Genomic DNA, 22,398 nt, shown 5'->3' with positions numbered 1-22,398 from the left:
CTTTTGGGTTTTTTATCATAATTTTTTCACTATTTTTGGTTCTTCATAAATTGTTTTGTTTTATTTTAATTTTTGTCGTTAATATCAATGTTAAGTGTTGACATGACAAACAGAATTTACAATTGAAAATTTTCTGTTAAAATTTTTGGTGATTTTTATCTGTTGTAATTCTTTTGGCAAACTAAAATTGAAGTAGTAGTGTAATGTTACATCTTTGACAAGTAAACTAAATCATACAAGTAGTATAAAATGGACATTCCAAGTATTATTTTCTCAATGATCTTGTTCAATGATTGACAATTTGCACACTTTTTAATTACTAAGAAAAATTTAAAGTAGAAGTGAATAAGCATTTTGGTCCCTGACTTTTGATCTATTTTATAAATTAGTCCCTATCTTTTTTAAATGTAAAAAATAGTCTCTATCTTTAAATCAGTTATGCAAATAAGTCTCTACCATTAAAATTCAATTTCCATTGTTAATCATATGTCTATGTAACAAGTTTTTGTTCATGTAAGCAAACTCATGCGACAAGTGAAAAAGATTTTTGTTTCACAAGCTAAAATCAATTTACGTACCAGTTTCTTTCTTCTTCATTAATGTCTTTAACTTTTCTATGCTACTTTTACACTTTGCAGCCAATGAACTCCGTTTCATTTTGCAATTGAGAAACAATACACTATAAGATTGAATTGACCCCTTTAATTAGCTTTGGAGAAAGCAAGTCTCCTTCTCACATGAAAAAAATTAAGTTTCAATGAATCAAAATAAAACACTCATTCAATTATGCATCCAAGGGTTTAAATTGTTACATATGAGGACTGCATTGGCCATAGTAGCCAATCACAGTAACTGTAACACAAAACCACTACTACAATTTAAACCTCAATAGTACTAGAGTTTCAAAACCGCAATTGCAGCTGCAACATTGCATCAAGGTTTTAAATTGCATTCAGGTTGCAATTTCGCCACATCAAACACAGCCACAATTGAGGTCATGTTGCGGTTGCTAAAATTACATGCAAGCACATTTGTTTTGCAGCACTGTTTCACAGCTGGTAGACCATCAGTTGTCCCTTTAGTAGTCTTAAGATTGTCATTCGCACCTTTATTATCACAAGTTTTATTTGTTTTGCAGCTCTGTTGGCTTCATTTGGGTTCTGTTTATTTAGAAACCTTAATTTGAGGAAGAAGAAGCAAGTTAAAATTGTCAACAATGCACCTCACTAACGGCGTTACTTTCAAATTTAACGGTAAAGACTATTTTGTAAAACTTATGCAAAGATAGGGACTAATTTGTAAAAGGGGTCAAAAGTTAGAAATCAAAATGCCTATTCACTCTTTAAAATAGGCTTAAAATAACAATGATTAAGAACCAAAATAAAAAATGAAAACTTAAAAATAAAACGATTAAAAGAGTTTTCTTTATTCTTAAAGATCTAGATTGTAGGATGGGGTTAGGAGAAACAATGATAATGAATGTTAGTGTTCAATTTCACTAAATCACTTTCTCATGGATATACAAACTATTAATCAATGTTTTCCATTCCTTAATTTCTTATAAGAAAAGCTTAAGTCTCATTATTAAACTATCAATCTCGTGTATAACTTAGTCAAATTACTTGCTTTAAGAAAAGAAATCAAAGGTGACTAATGATGAGCTTTGCCCTATTCCTAACAATAATACACACTAGGCCCTCTTATTTGATTCATAGTTCAAATACATTTTCCAATCACATTTAAACAATAAAATCAAGCAAATGGGTAATAACCTCAAAGCAACCATTAAGCAAAGGTAAAGAGAATAGCTAGGGGGAAAAAAATGTTGACTGGTGACTTAAGTGTATCGGGTATAGATACGGGCATCTAGGGTTGATGAGCAGACAGGCTGGAGCTCCAACTGACCTTATTAATTAATTAATTAATTAATTGTGTTTTGTATGAAGGTTGCTTAGTGGTTGTGTGTGTGACTCTTCTCTCCTCACAATGCTGCCTCACAAGCACACTCTGGTGGTTGTGGCCACTGTGGCCACACTCGCGCTGGCGGCGGTGCTCGCAGCACCACAAGCAGATCTGGCCTCCGAGCGAGCTGCATTACTCTCCCTCCGTTCCTCCGTGGGAGGCCGTACCCTCTTCTGGAACGCCACCAGGGACAGCCCCTGCAACTGGGCCGGGGTCCAATGCGAGCACGGCCACGTCGTCGAGCTCCACCTCCCCGGCGTCGCTCTCTCCGGCGAAATCCCCGTCGGAATATTCGGGAATCTGACCCAGCTCCGCACCCTCAGTCTCCGTTTCAACGCCCTCAGAGGTTCCCTCCCTTCAGATCTGGCCTCCTGCGTCAACCTCCGCAACCTCTACATTCAGCGCAACTTGCTCACCGGCCAAATTCCACCCTTTTTGTTTCATTTGCCGGACCTCGTTCGCTTGAACATGGGCTTCAACAACTTCTCCGGCCCCTTTCCGTCCGCCTTCAACAACCTTACCCGTTTGAAAACTTTGTTTCTCGAAAACAACCAGCTCTCCGGCCCAATCCCCGACTTGAACAAACTCACCCTCGACCAGTTCAACGTCTCCGACAACCTCCTCAACGGCTCTGTCCCTCTTAAGCTTCAGACATTCCCTCAGGACTCTTTTCTAGGTAACTCCCTCTGTGGCCGACCACTCTCTCTCTGTCCCGGAGATGTCGCCGATCCCCTCTCGGTCGACAACAACGCCAAGGGCAACAACAACGACAACAAGAAGAACAAGCTGTCCGGGGGCGCCATAGCGGGGATTGTTGTCGGATCGGTGGTGTTTCTTCTCTTGCTTGTGTTCCTCTTGATTTTCCTGTGCAGGAACAAGAGTGCCAAGAATACCAGCGCGGTCGACATTGCCACTGTCAAACATCCTGAGACGGAGTCTGAGGTTCTTGCCGACAAGGGTGTCTCCGATGTCGAGAACGGTGGTCATGCCAATGTCAACCCTGCAATCGCTTCTGTGGCGGCGGTTGCGGCTGGGAATGGTGGTAGCAAGGCGGAAGGGAACGCGAAGAAGTTGGTGTTTTTTGGGAATGCGGCGAGGGCGTTTGATTTGGAAGATTTGCTCAGGGCTTCGGCGGAGGTTTTGGGGAAAGGGACTTTCGGGACGGCGTACAAGGCGGTGTTGGAGGCGGGGCCGGTGGTGGCCGTGAAGAGGTTGAAGGATGTGACAATTTCCGAGAAGGAATTTAAGGAGAAGATTGAGGCGGTGGGAGCGATGGATCACGAGAGTTTGGTGCCTCTCAGGGCTTACTATTTCAGCAGGGATGAGAAGCTCCTTGTCTATGATTATATGCCCATGGGAAGCTTGTCTGCCCTTTTACATGGTCCGTCTTCTTTCTCTTTTTTGTGCTTGCTTTTCACTCAATTTCAGTTCTTGGACTATCTTTACTCACCGCATTTGTGTTTCTTTTTCGGGGAAAGAATCCATCATGGCTATGTTAGTTATTTATTGATTGTTCATTATTCAGTCTGCATTTGATAGGAATTAGATGCATTTCACTTGTTTCCTATTATATATATATACACACACACACGTCTTTTTAGGTCCCGATTGGATCGCAAATATGGCTCTCCATCTCATGCTATAACTAGACTAGGGATAATTGAATTTGGCACTGTTGATTTCCAACAGTGGTGATGATGGATGCTTGCGATGTTTACAGGAAACAAAGGAGCTGGTAGGACACCACTGAATTGGGAAGTGAGATCAGGCATTGCACTTGGAGCTGCCCGTGGCATTGAGTACCTACATTCACGAGGGCCTAATGTTTCTCATGGAAATATCAAGTCATCAAACATCCTCTTAACCAAATCATATGATGCCAGAGTGTCTGACTTTGGCCTTGCACACCTTGTTGGCCCCTCCTCTACCCCTAACCGTGTGGCCGGCTACCGTGCGCCGGAGGTGACTGATCCTCGCAAGGTGTCTCAGATGGCAGATGTGTACAGCTTTGGTGTGTTGCTCTTGGAACTTCTGACTGGGAAGGCACCTACCCATGCTCTCCTGAATGAGGAAGGAGTGGACCTCCCCAGATGGGTTCAATCCGTGGTTAGAGAAGAGTGGACTTCTGAGGTCTTTGATCTTGAGCTCCTTAGGTATCAAAATGTAGAAGAGGAGATGGTTCAGTTGTTGCAACTTGCAGTTGATTGTGCAGCACAATACCCTGACAAGCGCCCTTCAATGTCTGAAGTGGTAAGGAGCATACAAGAGTTGCGAAGGTCTAGCTTGAAAGAGGACCAGGACCAAATCCAACATGACAATGATATACTATTATAGAAGAACATGTATCTTCTCCCTCGACTTTGCTTTGTCAGAGTCGGAGCCCATATTTTACTTGCTAAATCCTGTGCGTATGTTGCTTGCATTCTGTTGGCTTGGGCCGTCCTCAAATTTCTTTCTTTGGCACCAAACTTTTGAATTTTCTTCCTTTTTTTTTCCTCCTCAAATCTCCATTGTGCCATCTCCCCCCTTTTTCTTCCCAATCAATACATTGTTCCATTAGTTATTGTTGTTGGATTCTGGTTGATTGTAATTATTACTTCTGCTTTAACATGCCTTTTACTTTTGTTGAAACCGTATTATGTCTGTTGAAAACTTGTAATTGAGATGTTATAGTAGCTGTCGTTGGTTGCGATGTCTCGTCGGTGGCGTCTTTTATTATTGCCAAAAAAGTTTGTTGTGAACGTGATCGCCACCTTCGTGAGGATGGGCGATTTATGCCCCAAACCAACTTTGATTAATTCATCCTCCTCTTGCCAGTTGGTTTAAGATTTATTTATAGGATGCCCATGTCACGAAGGAAACAAAGCACCATTACAGATTGGATAAATTAAAAATTGATAGGCACAGTATGGATAAATTGTCAAAAGTGATTTTTATGAAATCAAATGTTAGAAAAGGGTACGGCATGTGTGCAAAATTGTGATCGTTACGATATTTACTGTTCATAGCATAGCTGTGTGTTAAATTAGTCAAACAATTAATTTGACATGATTCTAATAAAGGTTCAATCTAGCAATTAAATTTTAAGACAAACTCTGGAAACTAGGATATTGGAGTATACCCCCTCAAAGGTCAGCTATATTGGTCCCACAAGCCAATTTTGTCATGGAGTGACTAAGCATGAGTTGTTTGAATGATTTCTTATCCTTTCTTAATGTAGATTTTGAAATTTAAACATCAATCCATGGTTGGCAGTGACAGTGGCCGGAACTTAAAAGAATGGGATTCTGGTGAGTATAATATAACTGATGAAAGTTCAAACGTATGCGATGCATTTTTGCTTAGGTGATTATAATTGTAACTCTACTGTGTACATATACAAACATACTAGTTATGGTCGATGGCCATATTTTGTTGGCTCTAGGGCCACCTGGTCTTTTTTGTTAATATATGGAGGCTACACTTTAAAAAGGTTGGAAACAAAATAACCAGAAAGTGATGTGAGAGACACAAAGATTGGCATCCCACCATGTTATTAGTATATGGGGATGCGTTTGTCCCTTGGCTATTGCTGTCCCGTCTCCTTTCAAAGTTGATGACCCTTGTAGTTTTAGTATGTCACCACTTGATTGCATTTAGCAGTTAGCACGAAGCAGATTTTTGTTAAAAAAATAAAATAAAATTGAATACTCGTTTAAATAGTTTTTTTTATTTTTATTTTTGTAAGCATTTTCCTATGTATTAGGATCCGTCTAGTGATTAAAAAAGAGGTTAAATAGCATATATAAGGTCATATATTCTAATCTCGGTGTCACTATTACATATTATTTCTTCCCTATCATTTTCCATAAATTGCTCAATTTGTTAAGATGACACTGTACCACCGCTGGATCATCTAATGAGTTAAGATTAATGTGTCCTTTATTACATACTCATTTTAAATGTGTCATTTCTTATTTATAGCAACTAACTAAATGAGTATTTATTCTAAAATAAATACTTCTATATATATATATAAATAAGAATTTGATACTCTCTGAATTAAAATAATTGTTATTTAAAAATTTACATAAATATTAAAAATATCATTAAATACGAAAGTGTAAGTTTGCTTGATAATATCACCATCTTATTCCACTAATGTTTCTACAAAAGAAACGGTTAAATTAATTAACAAATTATATAATTTCATGAAATTTTGTTATTAAGTCCTTTTATTTTTTCTTACCCGAATTCAAAAAAAAAAAGAGAGACTCTAACCAATTTGAAATTTGTTCGAGTGATAAATAAAATCTGACAAGAATTTATTATTAAGTCCTTGTATTTTAAAAAGTTTACAAAATCTATATAGTTTAAAAATTTCGTAAACAAATCCTTAAAAACACTGTTAAATATCTGTCTAAGACTAACTTCTTCAAATTGATGTTTGTTTGTTCAAACCAAGAGTCTGTTAGTGTGGGTCTTATATATTATACCACCGCATTCACTCTTGTCGCGTAGTAAGAACTTTGTTTCCCAAGTCAATATTATAAGAAAATGTATACAGAGCTCATTGGAATATTGATCGTTGATGACAGCAGGGAATGGAAATACTGGAGGTAAAGGAAAATTAGGTATTTATGTATTTCTTCTGCTGAAGTTTTGGACTATGGTACGCCATCGTTAAGTGCAAGAATGTAGAGAAAATCGTGCTCTCGATTTAACCTGCATTGGATCATTAGTTATTCTAGTCTACGATATCAAATTATAGAAGCTTCTCTACTGCCAAGTATATGCTAGTTTATTGGCTCAACGTGGAAAAAGACTTGGCGATAAACGATTTTATAGGAAAACCAAATTTTAGAGGGTTTGAAGATAAATGATTTAAGGGGGGAACAAACTGTGCAGAGACATAGGGGAGAACTGACGTTTAACGATAATAAATATCAATCTGTATTTTAAAATTATAAGGACTTTGTTTAAAAAAAATTAAATTATAAGTACTCAATTGAAAATTTAGTAAAACCATAAAGATTAAGAGACTAATTAAAAGATTCATTAATTTTTATCAATGTACTTAGTGGAGGCACTAACTGGCAGCAATAAATAAAGTTAGAAAAAAATTAACGCCTTCTCTATTTTTGAAGACAACAAAAGTTAAAACGATTTTTTTTAAAAAAATATTTTATATTTAAAATTGTTGATATCTAAAAATCACAAGCACGAGTTATTTTATATTTTTAAAGTTATTAAATTATTATCATTTTCAAATTTTTTGTAAATTATTTTTGAGATGCATAAATATGAAAAAGATAAAAATATAAAACGTAAATTCAATTAAAATTGTGTTGGGTTGAATTACAAACTAAAAAGATAAATTTTAACCCAATTAAGTTTAATTAGGTTGAGTTGAAAAATATACTAAAATCAACCAAATTGGATCGCATATTCCCGTAGATGCATTTATCAATTTTGCATTTTGTTATAGCAATATCATTTAAATCTAGTTAGATGTTTTTTTTTTTTATAAAAAAAAGTAAGAGACCAAATTGAAAGATATAAGTATTTTATGGTGGAGGGATCAAATTGATGTATTATGAACACGAAAGATGCTCAGAAATTGAGGCTAATTATAAAGGATTAAATTGAAGTGTTTTAATAGATAAAATATGAGAAAAAGTGATATTTTAAGGATGAAATATAGAGAGAAGTTGTAGGCGCAGTGGGCAGTTTGAATTGGACGAGGGAAAACTGAGAGAGCTGAAGCAGTTCATAGGGACATGCAAGTCCAATCCATCTCTTTCCTTCTTCAAGACTTTTCTTCTCATTTTTCATCTCTTTCTCCTTACTCCTATTTCTCACTCACTCTCTGTCTCTGCTTCTGTAGCCTCGGTGCTTGCATTCCTCCCCCATTCATTATTTTATCATTCTGCGTTGATCACAACTAATGAATTTATGTATTTCCGGTTATTATTACTCGCACCATATGCTGGAACCAGGTACCGATTTTGATGACAATAATTCAGATCCTCCTTTATCCGCACAAGATGACATTATAGAATCTGATATAGAGTTGGATAATGCTGATGTTGTTGAGCCCGATAATGACCCTCCTCAAAAGGTAAGCTATGCATGTATCATGTATGTCACTATGGTTAATGTCCTTGTCTCAACAACTCTGTAATTAAAATGTATTTGCAGATGGGAAATCCTTCTGCTGAAGTAACGGAAGAACAGAGGTACTCTCATTCTCTCCCCAGAATGGAACATCTTTTGATAAATTCCTTTCAGTATTGTTTCCCCCCTGCTTTATTGTTTGTTTTACCTTCTGTATCATTTGGAAATCTAAATTTCTTGTTTTCAGCTAGCATCTTTATGAAATTGAAGAAACCAAATGCTGCTATACGTGATGCTGACACTGCCTTGAAGGTTTATTTATTCCTTACTTGTTGCATAGAAAACTTGGTATAAAGAAATTTCTGTGCCATGAGTTTGTGTACTCAAAGGTATCGTAAATTGTTCCAGATTAATCCAGACTCAGCCAAAGGATACAAAATACGAGGAATGTCGAGGGCTATGTTGGGACTAAGGGAAGAAGCAGCAAGTGACCTTCACGTGGCTTCAAAGTTAGATTTCGATGAAGAGATTAGTATAGCACTTAAAAAGGTAATTTACCTACTTTCGACAGATGGAACCTACAGAAGGAATCCTTGTTCTTTTTGTAATTGTATCTTTTGGCTGGACAGGTTGAACCTAATGCCAACAAAATTGAGGAGCATAGGAGAAAATGTGAACGCTTAAGAAAACGAAAGGAACAGAAAAGGTCTCCTATTAAGACCGAAACTCCTATCAAGAAGGAGAGCAAGAAACTGAAGCCCAGGTAAGTATATAGTTTCTGTGATTGAACAATCTTTTTGATAGAAAGGCTTTGCAAGCTGCTATGAAGCCTGGTATTCCAAAAATGGCAAAATATCAAGATCATACTTGGCTGTATTTGATATGATACATGTAGCATGGTCCTTGATGTGTATCCAAGGAGTATTCTCCATTTCTTTTAAAATTTTAACTGATATGTTTGAGATACAACTCCAATACTTTGAATAGTCCTAAAATTACCTATGATTCCATCTTTTCCTATGTATCCTTAAAGCTACAGTAAATAGTAGGCAATAATATAGAGCCAAGACTTCTTTTGAGTAGGATTAATGATGCTTTTTGTGACATTGCCATGGGTTGGACTTGGGGGCAAAATTTTGTGAAATGTTCATAGGAGAAAGAATATATTCTGATACAGCTTATGTAATCATGGTAGTCAAAATCGTGATCTTTCACATAAGATTGTACCACTTTACGATCCTGAGTACCTCCATGCAGAAGTGAACTTTGGTGAGATTGTGTGAAATCGTTGTGTAAGATTGTGGAATTGGTGGGATCGAATGAGGCACAATCCCACTGATCCTAGAAAAAAAAATCCTCAGCTTATAATCTGTGACCTGTTTGCGCACAGGTTGAAAACCTAAAGCAGCCCAAATCTTACCCATTTTCAGCCACTCTTTTTATTTGAGATGACTGCTGTGTGCAATTCACCTCCTCCTTTAGTCTTCATCTTGTTATTCTTTGTTGCTGGTTCTCCATTTATTCTTTTATCTTCTGCGCTTGCCTTAATATTTTTCTTTTTCCATATTAGATACACTGTCTAGCTATCCTTTTATCCGACATATTTGCAGATGTTAAGGAAGGTTAGTATAATTATTTATTTTTCTAGGCTCTTTTATGTAAGAAATTTCAAGTCACTATCCTTGAAATTCTCATAGATCATAGTATGAATAAATTGATAACTGTCCTGAAAGATGATCATACGATTGATTATCTTCTACTTTCAGCTATAGATAAAGGGTAAAAACCAACACTTAATTGGTTAGTTATTAATTCTGTAAATCCATCTAATGTTACTTACATGTAAGTATCATCCACCCAACAACATATGTACAAAATGGTTTAGTTTCTGTTTTTAAATAACATTTTGTAAAACAATTTCCAACTTATCCTTATTATGATCTATGAAAAATCCAAAGATAGTAACTTGGAATTTCTCACATAAAAGAACCCGCAAAATAAACAATAAATACACTGACTTTTCTTAACACTTGCAAATATATTGGATATAATTAAAGAACAAGTAGAGAACATACCTGATTTGACAAGTTAGTAATGGTTCATTTGTATCTTAAGTTAACTAAGAAGCAACTTCTACCAAAAAAAATATCAAATTGCATGCATCCAATTTCTGGATCGAGTTCAATTCTCATTGCAAGAAAAATATCTTGAACAGAGGTATCATAGCAAAAATTTCGATTTAACTCCATCAAACAACAATGGTAAATTTTCTTTATAACTCTTTGAATGGCTTAACACAATTTATCCTTGTTATTTCATGGAGTTAAATCAAAATTTTAGCTATGATACCTCTAGCCAAGATATTTTTCTCACAATATGAATTGAGTTTGATCCAAAAATTAGATGTGCACAATTCAATGTGGGTTTTGACAGAGTAGCTTGTCAGTATACTTGACTCTTTTGCCCGACCAGGTATGTTGTCAGTTGCCCTTTAGTTGTGTCTGACATATTTACAAGTCTTAAGAAAAGTCATAGTAAATTTGTAATTAATGTTCACTTTTATTTTCTATTGCAATTAATTACACTGACTTTTCTTAACACTGGCAAATATGTTGGATACAATTAAAGGAAACTAGACAACGTATTTGTTATGGTGAAAGAGTATTAATTCATTTGTATCTTAAGTTTATTGACAAGTTACCTTTGTCAAAACACATTGAATTGCATGCATCCAATTTTTGGATCAAGCTCAATTCTCATTGCAAGAAAAATATCTTTGATAGAGGCATTATATCTAAAATTTTGATTTAACTCCATCAATGACAATGATAATTTGTGTTAAACCATTCAAAGAGTTATAATAACAAATAGAGTTTAATAGGGACAATTTATGATTGTTATGTGATGAAATAAGTCAAAATTTTAGCTATAATACCTATGTCTAAGATAATTTTCTTGCAATGAGAATTGAGCTCACTCTAGAAATTGGATGCATGCAATTCAATGTGTTTTGACAGAATTAGCTTGTCAGTAAACTTGAGATACAAAGAAACCATTACTCTTTTGCCAGATCAGGTATGTTATCTTTTAATTGTTTCTGACAGACTTGCAAGTGCTAAGAAAAGTTAGTGTAGTTATGATTTTCTTTTCCACATGTTCTTTATGTAAGAAATTCCAGGTTAATGTACTTGGAATTCTCATAAATCATAATATGGACAATTTGTCAATTAGATAAATGTTATTTAAAAGGTTATCTTTTGCTTCCAACTATAGCTAAAGGGCAAAAACCAGTTTTTAATTTGTTATTAATTCTATAAATCCATCTAATATTACATGTAATTATCATCCACCCAACAACATATGAATAAAATGGTCTAGTTTGCACTTGTAAACTGCAACATGCATTGGTTTGTAGTTCTCACGATAATGTAGGTTTTATTTTTACATCACTATTGGTATAATGGAATCGGATAGAAAGTCACCTATGGAATAAAGGGGTGGTGCAGTTACTACTTACTACGTACTATGAACTATAATAAACTATTATTTGTTAGATATAGTAGTAAAAGGACTTTAACTCAATAGGACTATAACTCTGCTGTAGTGCCTTGCGGAGTTGTAGAGCTGGTCAACGGGAGCTGAGATTTGATTCATGCATTCATCTTAACAATAGATTTCTACTTCTTACCTGGTTTGTAAGCAGATGAGAACAAACAGGATAGAAGTCCATATTTAAACTATACTTTTTAACTAGAGTAGTAAGAAGACTTTTCAGAAGTAGTAGACCAAGAGGCTTTGTCAAAATTGGTCAAACTTCTTGCTCTTAGGGTGCTTTGCTTGAGCTCAATCATTCAGGATGCTTGTTTTATGAGGAATTGAGGATGATACTTTCTCGTAAGTCAAGTTAGTGTTGTGCTAGTGTAGAGATAGCCTTTTCAGCATCGAGTGAAGAATTTCTTCCGATGGCATGATGAAGTAGTTTCTTAGTGTTTCCCTTTGTTCTTGCAAGAGATCAAAATTGGTAGGCAGGCTAAAGCCCAAGCTTGAATGCCTACGGTCTTTCCTCTCCTTGTCAGTTGAGTTAACTTCATAACCTTTTCTTCTGATTCTAGTTGTAGTAACTTTCTCTATCTAAGGTGTCAGCATCACACATATCATATAGATTGTGTAGTAAGTGAGATTTCCCAAACAAAACATTAGAAAATGAGGCCATCTAACTTGGTTAAATCGTGTTAGTCGTGGTTATCAGCAGAAAGCCCGAACTAATGCAGAATGACTTGCTATATCCCATAGCTTGCTGAGACGGCAGATAGGGTTTCTTAAGATATGATGATAGGTACAATAATCTAGGTTCCCCTATGGGCATATCCCAGGTTTCCGATATGATCTTAAAATAGACTATTAGACACAAGAAAGCTAAAAAAATAGCTTGATTGTAATCCGAGTAACGTAGAATGATAAGCATAAGGATTTTGAGAATTAATGGGATGGATCAAGTCTCAAGACTGAGATGCAATTTTTAGCTGCTTTTTTTTAGGCATGTGTTATAGGGACTTTTTAAGCCCTATGTTTTGCAATCTTAGCTCCTCTTCCCGATCCCAAGCAAAATCTTGATTTTGGCTATCTTGTATGCAACTGTTTTTTTATTTTTACTTATGATTGAAAATATTGTTTTTCTAAATTGTGATCATCATCCAAGGCTAAAATGGATTTAGTTTCTGTAGGCTACTGTTTGTGATAACATTGAGATATAACATATGAGAATCCCTCATTTCCTATGAATTTATACTTCTACTGTAGTGTCCAATTACGTTCTCCTTCCATCTCGCTTTTCAAAAAAAAAAAAAACCGATCTCCTTCCATCTTGATTAGAATGCTATATGTTGTGATGGGAAGTTGTTGGCTCTCAGTATGAGAAGATCTAGTTATAGCTGATTTTTTTGCTTTTTTACTTCTTCTTTTTTCAGGTTCAAGAAGCATTATCTGCTTTAAAAGATGGTAAGTCTTTGTATTTCTATCTTCCTGATGGTAATAAAATTCACAAAATCTTGTTAGTTGACTTATCTTTGGTTAATGTGAAGAATAGAAACAGTACACATTTCTTTGTCTGGTTCAATTCCTGCATCATACTGTTCCTGTGACTGATAAAAGCTTTAGTATGCATATTTTTGTCATAATTTCTCACCTGCATTACAGGCTTTGGAGTTTGATGGAAACACATGTATATTTTGGCATTAAACAGATGGTCCTAACAATATATAGAAAACTATATTCTTGAGGGTCATTTGTCAGCATATTTGATTGTGATATTTCTTTTTTATTCCTAAAAAATAACTATGTTGCAATTTCTTTATTTTCTGTCGAATGATATTAATTAAATGCCCTATTACGTTTGTGGCATTAAAAGAGCAAGTCATGGGTATCCATTCTAGTGGTGAATCGGAAAAGAAGTTAAGTGCTGCATAAAGACATCACGCTTGGCGATCCTGTATTTTACTGCAACATGGTGTGGCCCTTGTCGCTTCATTTCCCTTATTTATACAAGCTTGGCTGAAAAGTACCCAAAAGTGGTTTTTGTGAAAGTTGACATAGATGAGGCCAGGGACGTTGCTGCAGGCTGGAATATTAGCAGTGTTCCGACATTCTTCTTTGTTAAGAATGGCAAAGAGGTTGACAGTGTGATGGGGGCAGACAAAAGTACCCTTGAAAGCAAGATTGCACAACATGCTGGCTCTCTTTAAGTGAATACCTTATAAAGATACTGATACAATTAACATTTTCTTGTTTCTTGTGTTAACATGTCCATTGTGTCATACAAAAGGCAAAGATTAATTGAGTTTCAATGTATTATGGCTTGACGTTTCGTCTGTCTGATTGCATGTAGAAAATGTTAATGCTGATTTGTAATAAGTTTCATATTTTCAAGCTGATTTTAGGTTTGTGATGACTGTAATGGGGAGACACCCCAAAAGCTTCATTCTTGTATGTATGTGACTAGAGGATTCAAATTATGGTAGTTGGTTTTAACTTAACTCTTCATATCCATCTTGGCCGTTATAGCACGTTCACTTGCCCCCCCCCCCCCCCCCCCCAAAGCAATTAACTGGTAATTTCATTAACATAAGCATTGCTATTCGCACATTAGCAATGATACAAGAAATAACGTGATTGTTATGACCTTCAGCTTTTTTTAGCAGACCGGGAAATCTATAAACTAATAGGTTATCCATAGAAAAAGGGGTGGTAAATGATTCATTTCCTCTCATTCTTAGAGTAAAATCTCAAAACTAAATAGAAGAAGAATCTACAAAGAACACCCCAAGCTAGCAGGATTAAGATGTCATACCATATGTTGTCCATTGTAATATCCATCGAGGACAAGATATCTTCCCCTAATAAGCAGTTAGCGGGCAGACTGGAGTTATGGTGTTTGCTGAGCTTCAGGTCTCCTAATGGTCCCGGAGATAAGTCTGTTAAATTTCCTGTGTAGCAGTTGAGGTTATTGAATTCATTTGTGAGCAATGCCTCAAATGGATATTTGATTGCAGAAATATAGTGAAGCCACCTCCAGTAAATGGGTATATGAGTTCGCTTGAGGAAGAAACCACAGGTCAAAAAGAAGAGTGCTGTTGTGGCTATGACCACTGCATACCCTGTGATGTAACTAGGCACAAGTGCACTAACAAGCATCACATATGCATTGGTAGTAATAAGCGAGGCATAAAGTATTAGCCAGAAATACAAGAGACTGCTTCTCAAGTGGAGCATCTTTTTGGTTATGACAGCAAATGTGAAACCTTGAACAGCAAAAAATGGGAGGTAAACAATGAGGGAAGAAATGACATATGAAGAAGCACGGTAAGCATTATGTGAAGTCTCCCTTATGAAGATGAACCTCTCCATGATAAAAGAAGGGACTGCATCATTGGAAGAAAAGAAAACAAGGCACACTGCAAAGATGTAGAAATTGAGGAGCCTATTGATGTCTTTGAATAAAGGATGACTCAGATTTCGAAAAATGTTGGACAGGATAAGTGCCATAACAGTTAAGACAATCTCACGGGAGAGGAAGAGTTCTGGGGTGCGAATTACATTGAGTGCTGTTCGCCATGAGAGCACTGCAACCTCACGCAACCATGGGTTTGCATACTTGGATCCGAAGTTTAGCTCATCAAGCACTTCCTCAATCTCAAATCCTTCATATGAAGTTGCTGAGTAGTCCATAGACTGGCCAACCACTGCAGGAGCCGCAGAATATTGGTTTGAAACTGCACTTCTTGGTCCTGACATGGGTGTTTTCCCAGTTGTCCATCCTGGAGTTCTTGCGGGAGTCCATGATGGTTGGCGATGCGGGGTTCCTACTACACCATGGTAAAGCCAGACAGAGAAATCCTTGGCTGAGAAATCTTTGTAGAACTGAGAAGCCAAACGTGGGTGAACACCACTAATCATATTCCTTGGTGTTGGAGCACTTTTCCTTTCAAGGGAGTTATCAAAATCCTCATCATCATCATCCTCACCATGATAACTAAACGGCACAGAATCAGGCTGTTGTGTTCCAGCAGTAAATCCTTGGCTGCGTAGGCTAATCATGTGTTTAGATGCAGGAGTGTTCCTTTTGTAAGGTGTTCTTGGAGTTCTAGGAACAGGTGTCATGGCTGCTGGGTCAGGTTTGAGGCCATCACGTTGGAATTGGACAAGGGGATCAAGCCCAACCGTTGCTTGATCATATTCACTTATAACATCTAGAAGATACTCAATACTGTTTTCTCCATCAGGTACAGGCCTACCAAATCTTGACATGTGAGCCTGAACTGCATCTGGCCTTCCCATGTATATCAGTCTTCCCCTATAACACCATTAAATACATCTGGTCAGGATAAATTTATTTTCAGTTTAAAATCTCTACACAAACCCAAGTGCATGTTATGAATATTATTCTAGTTCGTCCATGTAAAGTAATAGATAGAATTCCTCTCTGTTGTCAATATTTTGATATCAAGACTCTCAATCTTAAAAGCAAGCCAAAAGTCCCAGAATGGTGACATATAGTTTTAACTTTTTCATCATGTCATAAATGTGTTCAATATCTTTTTTGGTCTACCTATCAGTAACTATCGGTTTCCTCATTTCAGGCTCTTCAGACAGTCTGATAAATATTATATATATCAGGCTTATCAACTACAGATATATATAGGCTCTGAAATTTTCACCTTGCAAGGACAGTGATCTGGTCCAGGAGCATTTGAATTCTAAATGAAGGCTGGTGTATGGTCATAAGGACAATGCTTCCTCCTCGAGCTATGTCTTTAACCTTTTCTACAACACTGTAAGCACTTGTAGAATCAAGGCCTGAGGTAGGTTCGTCAAGGAACAGAAGTGATGGTTTATGAATGATGTCTATGCCAATAGATACCCTTCGTCGTTCCCCTCCTGACACTCCTCTCCTTCCTTCGTCACCAATATAGGTATGTGTAGCACTCTGAACGGGTCATGAGGTCATTAATCTGTCATTTTACGTGTGGGGGTAAGTGAGAGAGACATAGGATTGTACCTGTAAGCCCAATTGGTCAAGGAGCTCATAAACCCTCTTCTTCTTTTCACTCCTGGAAATGGAAGGAGGAAGCCTAACTTCAGCCGCAAACATAAATGTTTCAAAGACTGTCAACATAGGGAAGAGCTGGTCATCTTGCATCACATATGATGACACCATTTTCATGTAGCTTGTAGTAACCTGCATGATAGTATAGCCTTATTAAATTAATTAATTAAACAGAATAGAAAAGTGAAAGATATATTTGATTAGGAACCAAAAAAACATGAAACAAGAGGAGTTAATATTTTACTGGTTTTCCATCAATTCTAACTGATCCTTCTAGACTCCCTTTTGCAATTCGCCCGGCCAATGCATCAAGAAAGGTGGACTTGCCAGCACCACTAGGTCCCATGATTGCCATAATTTCACCTTTTATTGCCTGGCCAGAGATATCATGAAGAAGATATGTTTCTTTGTTGATCCAAACTCCATCGTTTTTCTGCTTCTTTATGATACTATACGAGAGGTTACTGAATTCAAGGCCATAGCCTGGAATGGACTTCTGAGTCTTCAGTTGGTTCACATTTCTTCCCATTCCTGGTTTGTCCGAGTCTATTAGAGTCTCTAAACTTTTATTTCTACCTGTCCTTTCTGGCCTCGCCATTACAGTGAACTTCAGCAATCACTTTTGGCCTTCTTTGATTGCTGGTGTTAATGGTATAAATAAAAGAGTTGGCAGCTATGAAATAAGGACAAAAGGTGACGGTGAAAATGAAAGCATGGTTTTAGAATAACGGGGAAGACAACTGAAACACATTAAAGCTTCAGACGGCAAACTTTGGAGGGGTCCATTCCATTTCTGTTTCTGTTTGGGTTTGCCGATAAATTTGCTTTGGTTGTACCGAATAGAATGACATACTTTTGTTTCACTCAGCACTAGAGACAGCTTTAACTTCCATTAATTGTTTACTTCTCGTAAACATTACTAATTGTTAACATTTAGAGCTGGCATGGCAGCTAGCACATATGTTTGTCAGCTACGAGGTACTATATGTTATTAATGTATTTCAAGTTTGGCTCAAAATTTAATTCGGCATTGACCTAATACGAAAGAAGTCAGTATGATCAATAGTCACATATAAGATTCTTGGGACAGGTTAATCAAATGTTTTTCTTAAATGTGCAGTATTTTAGGTGTCTCTAATAGCACGTAATTAAGTCATTGGCCTAACAAGTATTTGGATTTGTTGGGAGTATATGCTTACCTGTGTAATTGTAAAGAGTGATTCTTGGAAAACAGTAGTAAACTAATTTTGAGTCTACCTAAAATGCAGACTAACCCGACTTATGTTAGGATCTTAAATAGTTTGAATGAAAAAACTGAAAAAAATATGATCAATTAAAAAAATGGAAGTTTAATTTCTAATACTAAACCACTGCGATTGGCCTACTGGCGGAAAGGTTTGGATAATTTGCACAAAGTCTTATCTTGTAATCTTGTTGCTGTTATTAATTATACACTAAAAGAATTCTATATATTGTCGGTAAATTAATCAATACAAAATTATCATTTGTATAACTTTTATGTTTTGTTTGATATTTGTGGTAAAGAAAAGAAAGGAATGTTGCGGGAGGAAAATGTCCTACGTAATTATTCTTTCTCCCCATTTTGAAAAGAAAAAAGAGAAAAGTTGACAAGGATATACATACAAAAATATCCTTATTTATTATACTTTTTTTATTTGGGATACTTATGTCATTTTATATACATATAATTTTATTTTACAAGATACATATAATTTTATTTCATTCATTTTTACACAAATAAATAGTTTATAAAGTCATCTTACTTTTTTTTTTATTTCTTCCATGAACTAAACATATCATTATTGTAAAAGTCTACCAACTTTAATATTATATATGAAAATTTGTGATTAAGTGATAATAAAATATTTACAGTGCATGTAATTTTTATTTAAAAGTAGTACGTTTCTTTTAATGAAGTCTGTAATCTGTATATTGCATTAAAAATTATATGTAAAATTATTTGCAATCTATTCTCATATTTACCCCGCAACAAAACTTTATTCCCACCCACCTCCTCCCCAATTGAATTTTTTTTATAGGACCCAATTGAAATTCTTGATGCATAATTTGAATTCTTTATGTTAGAATTATATTTAAATTTTTAATATAGTGACAAGTAATGGCTAGGTCAGTTTACCTAAACGGTTGAATAAGTTAAAAGCAAAGGATGTATAGAGTTTTAATGGCCACTTAAACATGAAAAATCTCACATCCAGCTACGGAGGAAAATAGAATCGTTACATAATTGATAAAAGGAGAAAATATTAGAGAATTTAAAGGCCGGCTATAATATGTTGAAGCTGGCTGGCAATCCTAGATACACATTTGTTTGGAGGATTCTATTTGTTCTCAACCAATCTAAATAAAAATGGACAGTCATAAAGAAACAAGCAAATCTGGTCGCTATAGTAAGGGGTCACTGCATTGCACTGCACAGAATCATAGTGTTCTTCAATTTAGTCTCCCACTAGCAATAAAAAGTTAGGCACGAAGCCGAGGTGTTGGAACGGTTCAAACTGATCATAGCTTCAATCAGTATGGCTAGATTCTGTGGTCTGACTGAGCCGCGCCAATATCGCGTGCCTTTTGTTCTAAGTTTTTCTTTCTAGCTATTTCCATTTTAAGTTAAACTTGATCATTATGTCTGAATTATAGAATCTGTGGTGAAGTTTAGTGGCAGACTCCTTTAAAAGATAATCTCACTAACTGTATTTATTGGTGAATTAGAAGACGTCAGAAAATAATCATTGTGAGATTTTTCTTTCCATACTGAAAATGAACATTGAAAGCATTAAATGTTTTTTCCACTCTGCTGGAAATGTTCATAATAAATTAAACTTTTATCTTCCCTTTCTACACGTGGTTTGTGTGGCAGCTGGAAGCTTCTATACTTGTGTAAATGTCGTGTATTTTTTCTCTATACAATTGTCGTGTTTGCTTTTGTTTATGTGCCAGTCACGTTCTGAGACTGGAAAGTTGATAAACTTTAAACTTTGTATCTTTTGGATATATAAGACAAATGATCTTCTGTTGGATACACCATATAACTTCTCAACTTCAGATGATTTGAAGTCTTTGCGAGTATATCCTTACTTGACAAACCATGCTACCAGTGAAACTAGTAGCTAGGCTTCTGATACACCAACTTCGATCAATAGGACAAATCAAGTGTTTTTTTTTTAAAAAAAAAAACACGAGTCATTACTCAAGCGGTTTTGATACACATCGTTTTATGATCAGATAATTCCAACGCGCTATATATGTATCATATATCTATTTCTCTCTTTGGGTAATATTTCATTTTTTTCGTAAAATAAATTTTAAAAAATTATTTAAAAATAAATAAATTTTTAAAAAAATAATAAAATTTTTATAATTAAATAAATAAGAAGAAATAATTTTATTAATTAAAATAATAAATTTAAGGTAAATAAAATAAATATATATTCTTATAAAATAAAAAAAATGTTTTATTTATTCATTTGATAGAAAATAAAATATAGTTCTTTTTTATAAAATAATAAAATAAAGAAAAATAGCCTAAATAATAGACTAAGAGTATCATATCTATAAATACAAATATATTAGGTCAGTTTTACATTTACGATATGTTTTTATACTCTCTTTCTCTCAAATTTGTTTTTTCTTTCTCCTTCCCAAAATTCTCTCTTTCTCTCGCATACACTCAAATTTGTCCATACTGGACTCGTTAATCGTTGAATCGTCGAAAAATTTGAATACCAAGTTTGAAATTCATTTTCGCACATCCCCATTGTTAGGATTTGCAAACTAATGTCTGTAGAGAGAGAAACGTCCCTCGCATGAAGACAGTGAAATGAACGCTTCAATCCCTTCTTATTCTCTTTATCGCTTGAAAACCCTAATAGAGCAACCAGAACAAAAGCTTGAGGAATCTTAGGGAACCGCTAGAGACACCACTATTTCTGTTGGACTACACACGTGAGCCCGCTTAGAGGTAAGGAATGAGTTATTCACAGTTTGGGAGTAGTGAGAATATGTGTAAGGATCATTAGAGGATCAATTGAGATGAGTTTTGAGGTGTTTCTGCAATTTTGATCTTATCTTTACAATTATAACTATGAATTATATATGTTTGACGAACCAATTGATGTCCTAATGCAAATTGGTTAGTAAAATTGAGTGCTCTTGGTATTTTTTTGTGTGTTTTTGAACCTATGATTTTGATTCTTTTGATTTTGATATGATTATATGAAATTGTTTGGGAAATTTGATTCCCCATGTTGTGAGAAGCATTTTTGTATAATTTGTCCGTGTTTTGGACGAGATTTACTATATTAGCGTGATAAATTATTATATTAGGATCATGAAATTGTGATTGAAATTGTGTGTAAGGGATAAATTGAGCATGTGTTAATTTGTAGGATACATGTGAACATGTGATGATGGATTGTGACATTGTGAGATGTTAAATTATGGACATGAGATATAGTTGTGAATAAATGTGTGGTTAATACTTGATGTGACAATACTTGTGTTGTAAGTTGTGAATAATATAATAATCCGACTAGTGTTTACTTTGAAAAAAAGTGTAGGGTTCCAAGTTAGGAACCTGAAGTTTTAAATTATAGTGCAATGTGTTAAATGTGTTTGAAAATAAGTGTGAGATCATGAGTATTGTATAATTCATGAGCAGTGTCTGCGTGCAAAAGTTGTTTTAGGGGTTGGACCTGAATTAGGAAGGTGAATTCCTAACGGATTCTTCGGAGTCTAGGACTTGGGAGAAAATACACTCGATTTCAGTGCTCCTTTAAGTCTATGTTGATTTCATATGGTTGGAGCATTCTCGCAAAAAGTGACCTGACTGGTCACCTTATGATTTTACCTAGTGAGAGTGACCTGACTTACCAGTGTGTGGTCTGTCTTGTCATATACTTCTAGGCGCCCGACGAAATTTTTCACTGACATGATACGACATTGCATATAGAATTGAGTCTTAGTGTATCTGTTGCATAATGCACGTGTAATGATATTTGTGACTTGTTATGTGATTATGTGTAATGAATTGTGTAGTGCGAGATGTTGTGTTGTACTCGAGATGTGTTGTTTTGAACACATGATTAATGTGAAGGTGTGGAATGTGATTTTATAATTAAATCCTTAGGACAAATGATGTTATGCAATGAATGATAAAATGATGTGAATTGTATATGTGGGTGTGTGTGTTTTCGTTTATATCTACCTATTTAGGAATATAATAACTCACTTCCTGTACGTTATTTGTGTTTGGATCTTGCGATGATCTCGAACCTTGTGTTCGTGGAAACAGATGATTAGGTGGATGATTTTAAAGAACCTCGTAATAGAGGATATTGAGACACAATGCATTGGGGCATGAGTTTTTATTTCAATTAATGATGTTATTTTACTTTATTTTATTTCACTACTTAACCTGAGTTCTTTTGTTAACTTTAACAACCTTGTTCTGAGTCGAATATATTTTTAATAAGTTTTATTTGATAATTGTAAAATGAATGTAATCCTTTTACCAACGTGAATTTGTGGACGTGATTCAAATAAAATTGGTTTAATTAAATTTCATATTTTTTATATATTTTTCTTATTTATGTGTATGTTGAGGTATAAGATGTCATAATTTGCATTTAACCAACCAATAGGAACAATTTTGTGGAAACATTAAAATTAACATTTCTGGGAACAATGTTTCCAATGAATGT

The 22,398-nt window shown here is 35.3% G+C and overlaps 2 protein-coding genes and 1 pseudogene across 2 annotated transcripts; 2 read left to right on the top strand and 1 right to left on the bottom strand.

The window, feature by feature from the left end:
- Nucleotides 1-1,708: 1,708 nt before the first annotated feature.
- Nucleotides 1,709-4,552, top strand: LOC100818955 (probable inactive receptor kinase At1g48480). Its single transcript, XM_003525134.4, has 2 exons — nt 1,709-3,343; nt 3,683-4,552. Exons 1-2 carry the CDS (start codon nt 1,987-1,989, stop codon nt 4,294-4,296), a joined length of 1,971 nt encoding a protein of 656 aa, XP_003525182.1. The 5' UTR covers nt 1,709-1,986; the 3' UTR covers nt 4,297-4,552.
- Nucleotides 4,553-6,532: 1,980 nt separating this feature from the next.
- On the top strand, nt 6,533-14,064 carry LOC100800282 (TPR repeat-containing thioredoxin TDX-like; annotated as a pseudogene).
- Nucleotides 14,065-14,287: 223 nt separating this feature from the next.
- On the bottom strand, nt 14,288-17,468 carry LOC100819497 (ABC transporter G family member STR). The gene is made up of 4 exons (XM_003525135.5): nt 16,905-17,468; nt 16,613-16,792; nt 16,272-16,540; nt 14,288-15,907 (listed from the first exon to the last, which is right to left on the bottom strand). The coding sequence occupies exons 1-4, from the start codon at nt 17,256-17,258 to the stop codon at nt 14,311-14,313; spliced, it is 2,400 nt and encodes a 799-aa protein (XP_003525183.1). The 5' UTR covers nt 17,259-17,468; the 3' UTR covers nt 14,288-14,310.
- Between the last annotated feature and the right edge of the window lie 4,930 nt (nt 17,469-22,398).

This window comes from Glycine max, chromosome 5 (assembly GCF_000004515.6).
Source record: "Glycine max cultivar Williams 82 chromosome 5, Glycine_max_v4.0, whole genome shotgun sequence".
In the NCBI taxonomy this organism is placed as follows: Eukaryota; Viridiplantae; Streptophyta; class Magnoliopsida; order Fabales; family Fabaceae; genus Glycine; species Glycine max.
The sequence above is the reverse complement of the archived record's forward strand: the minus strand, read 5'-3'. Positions and strand labels throughout refer to the sequence as shown.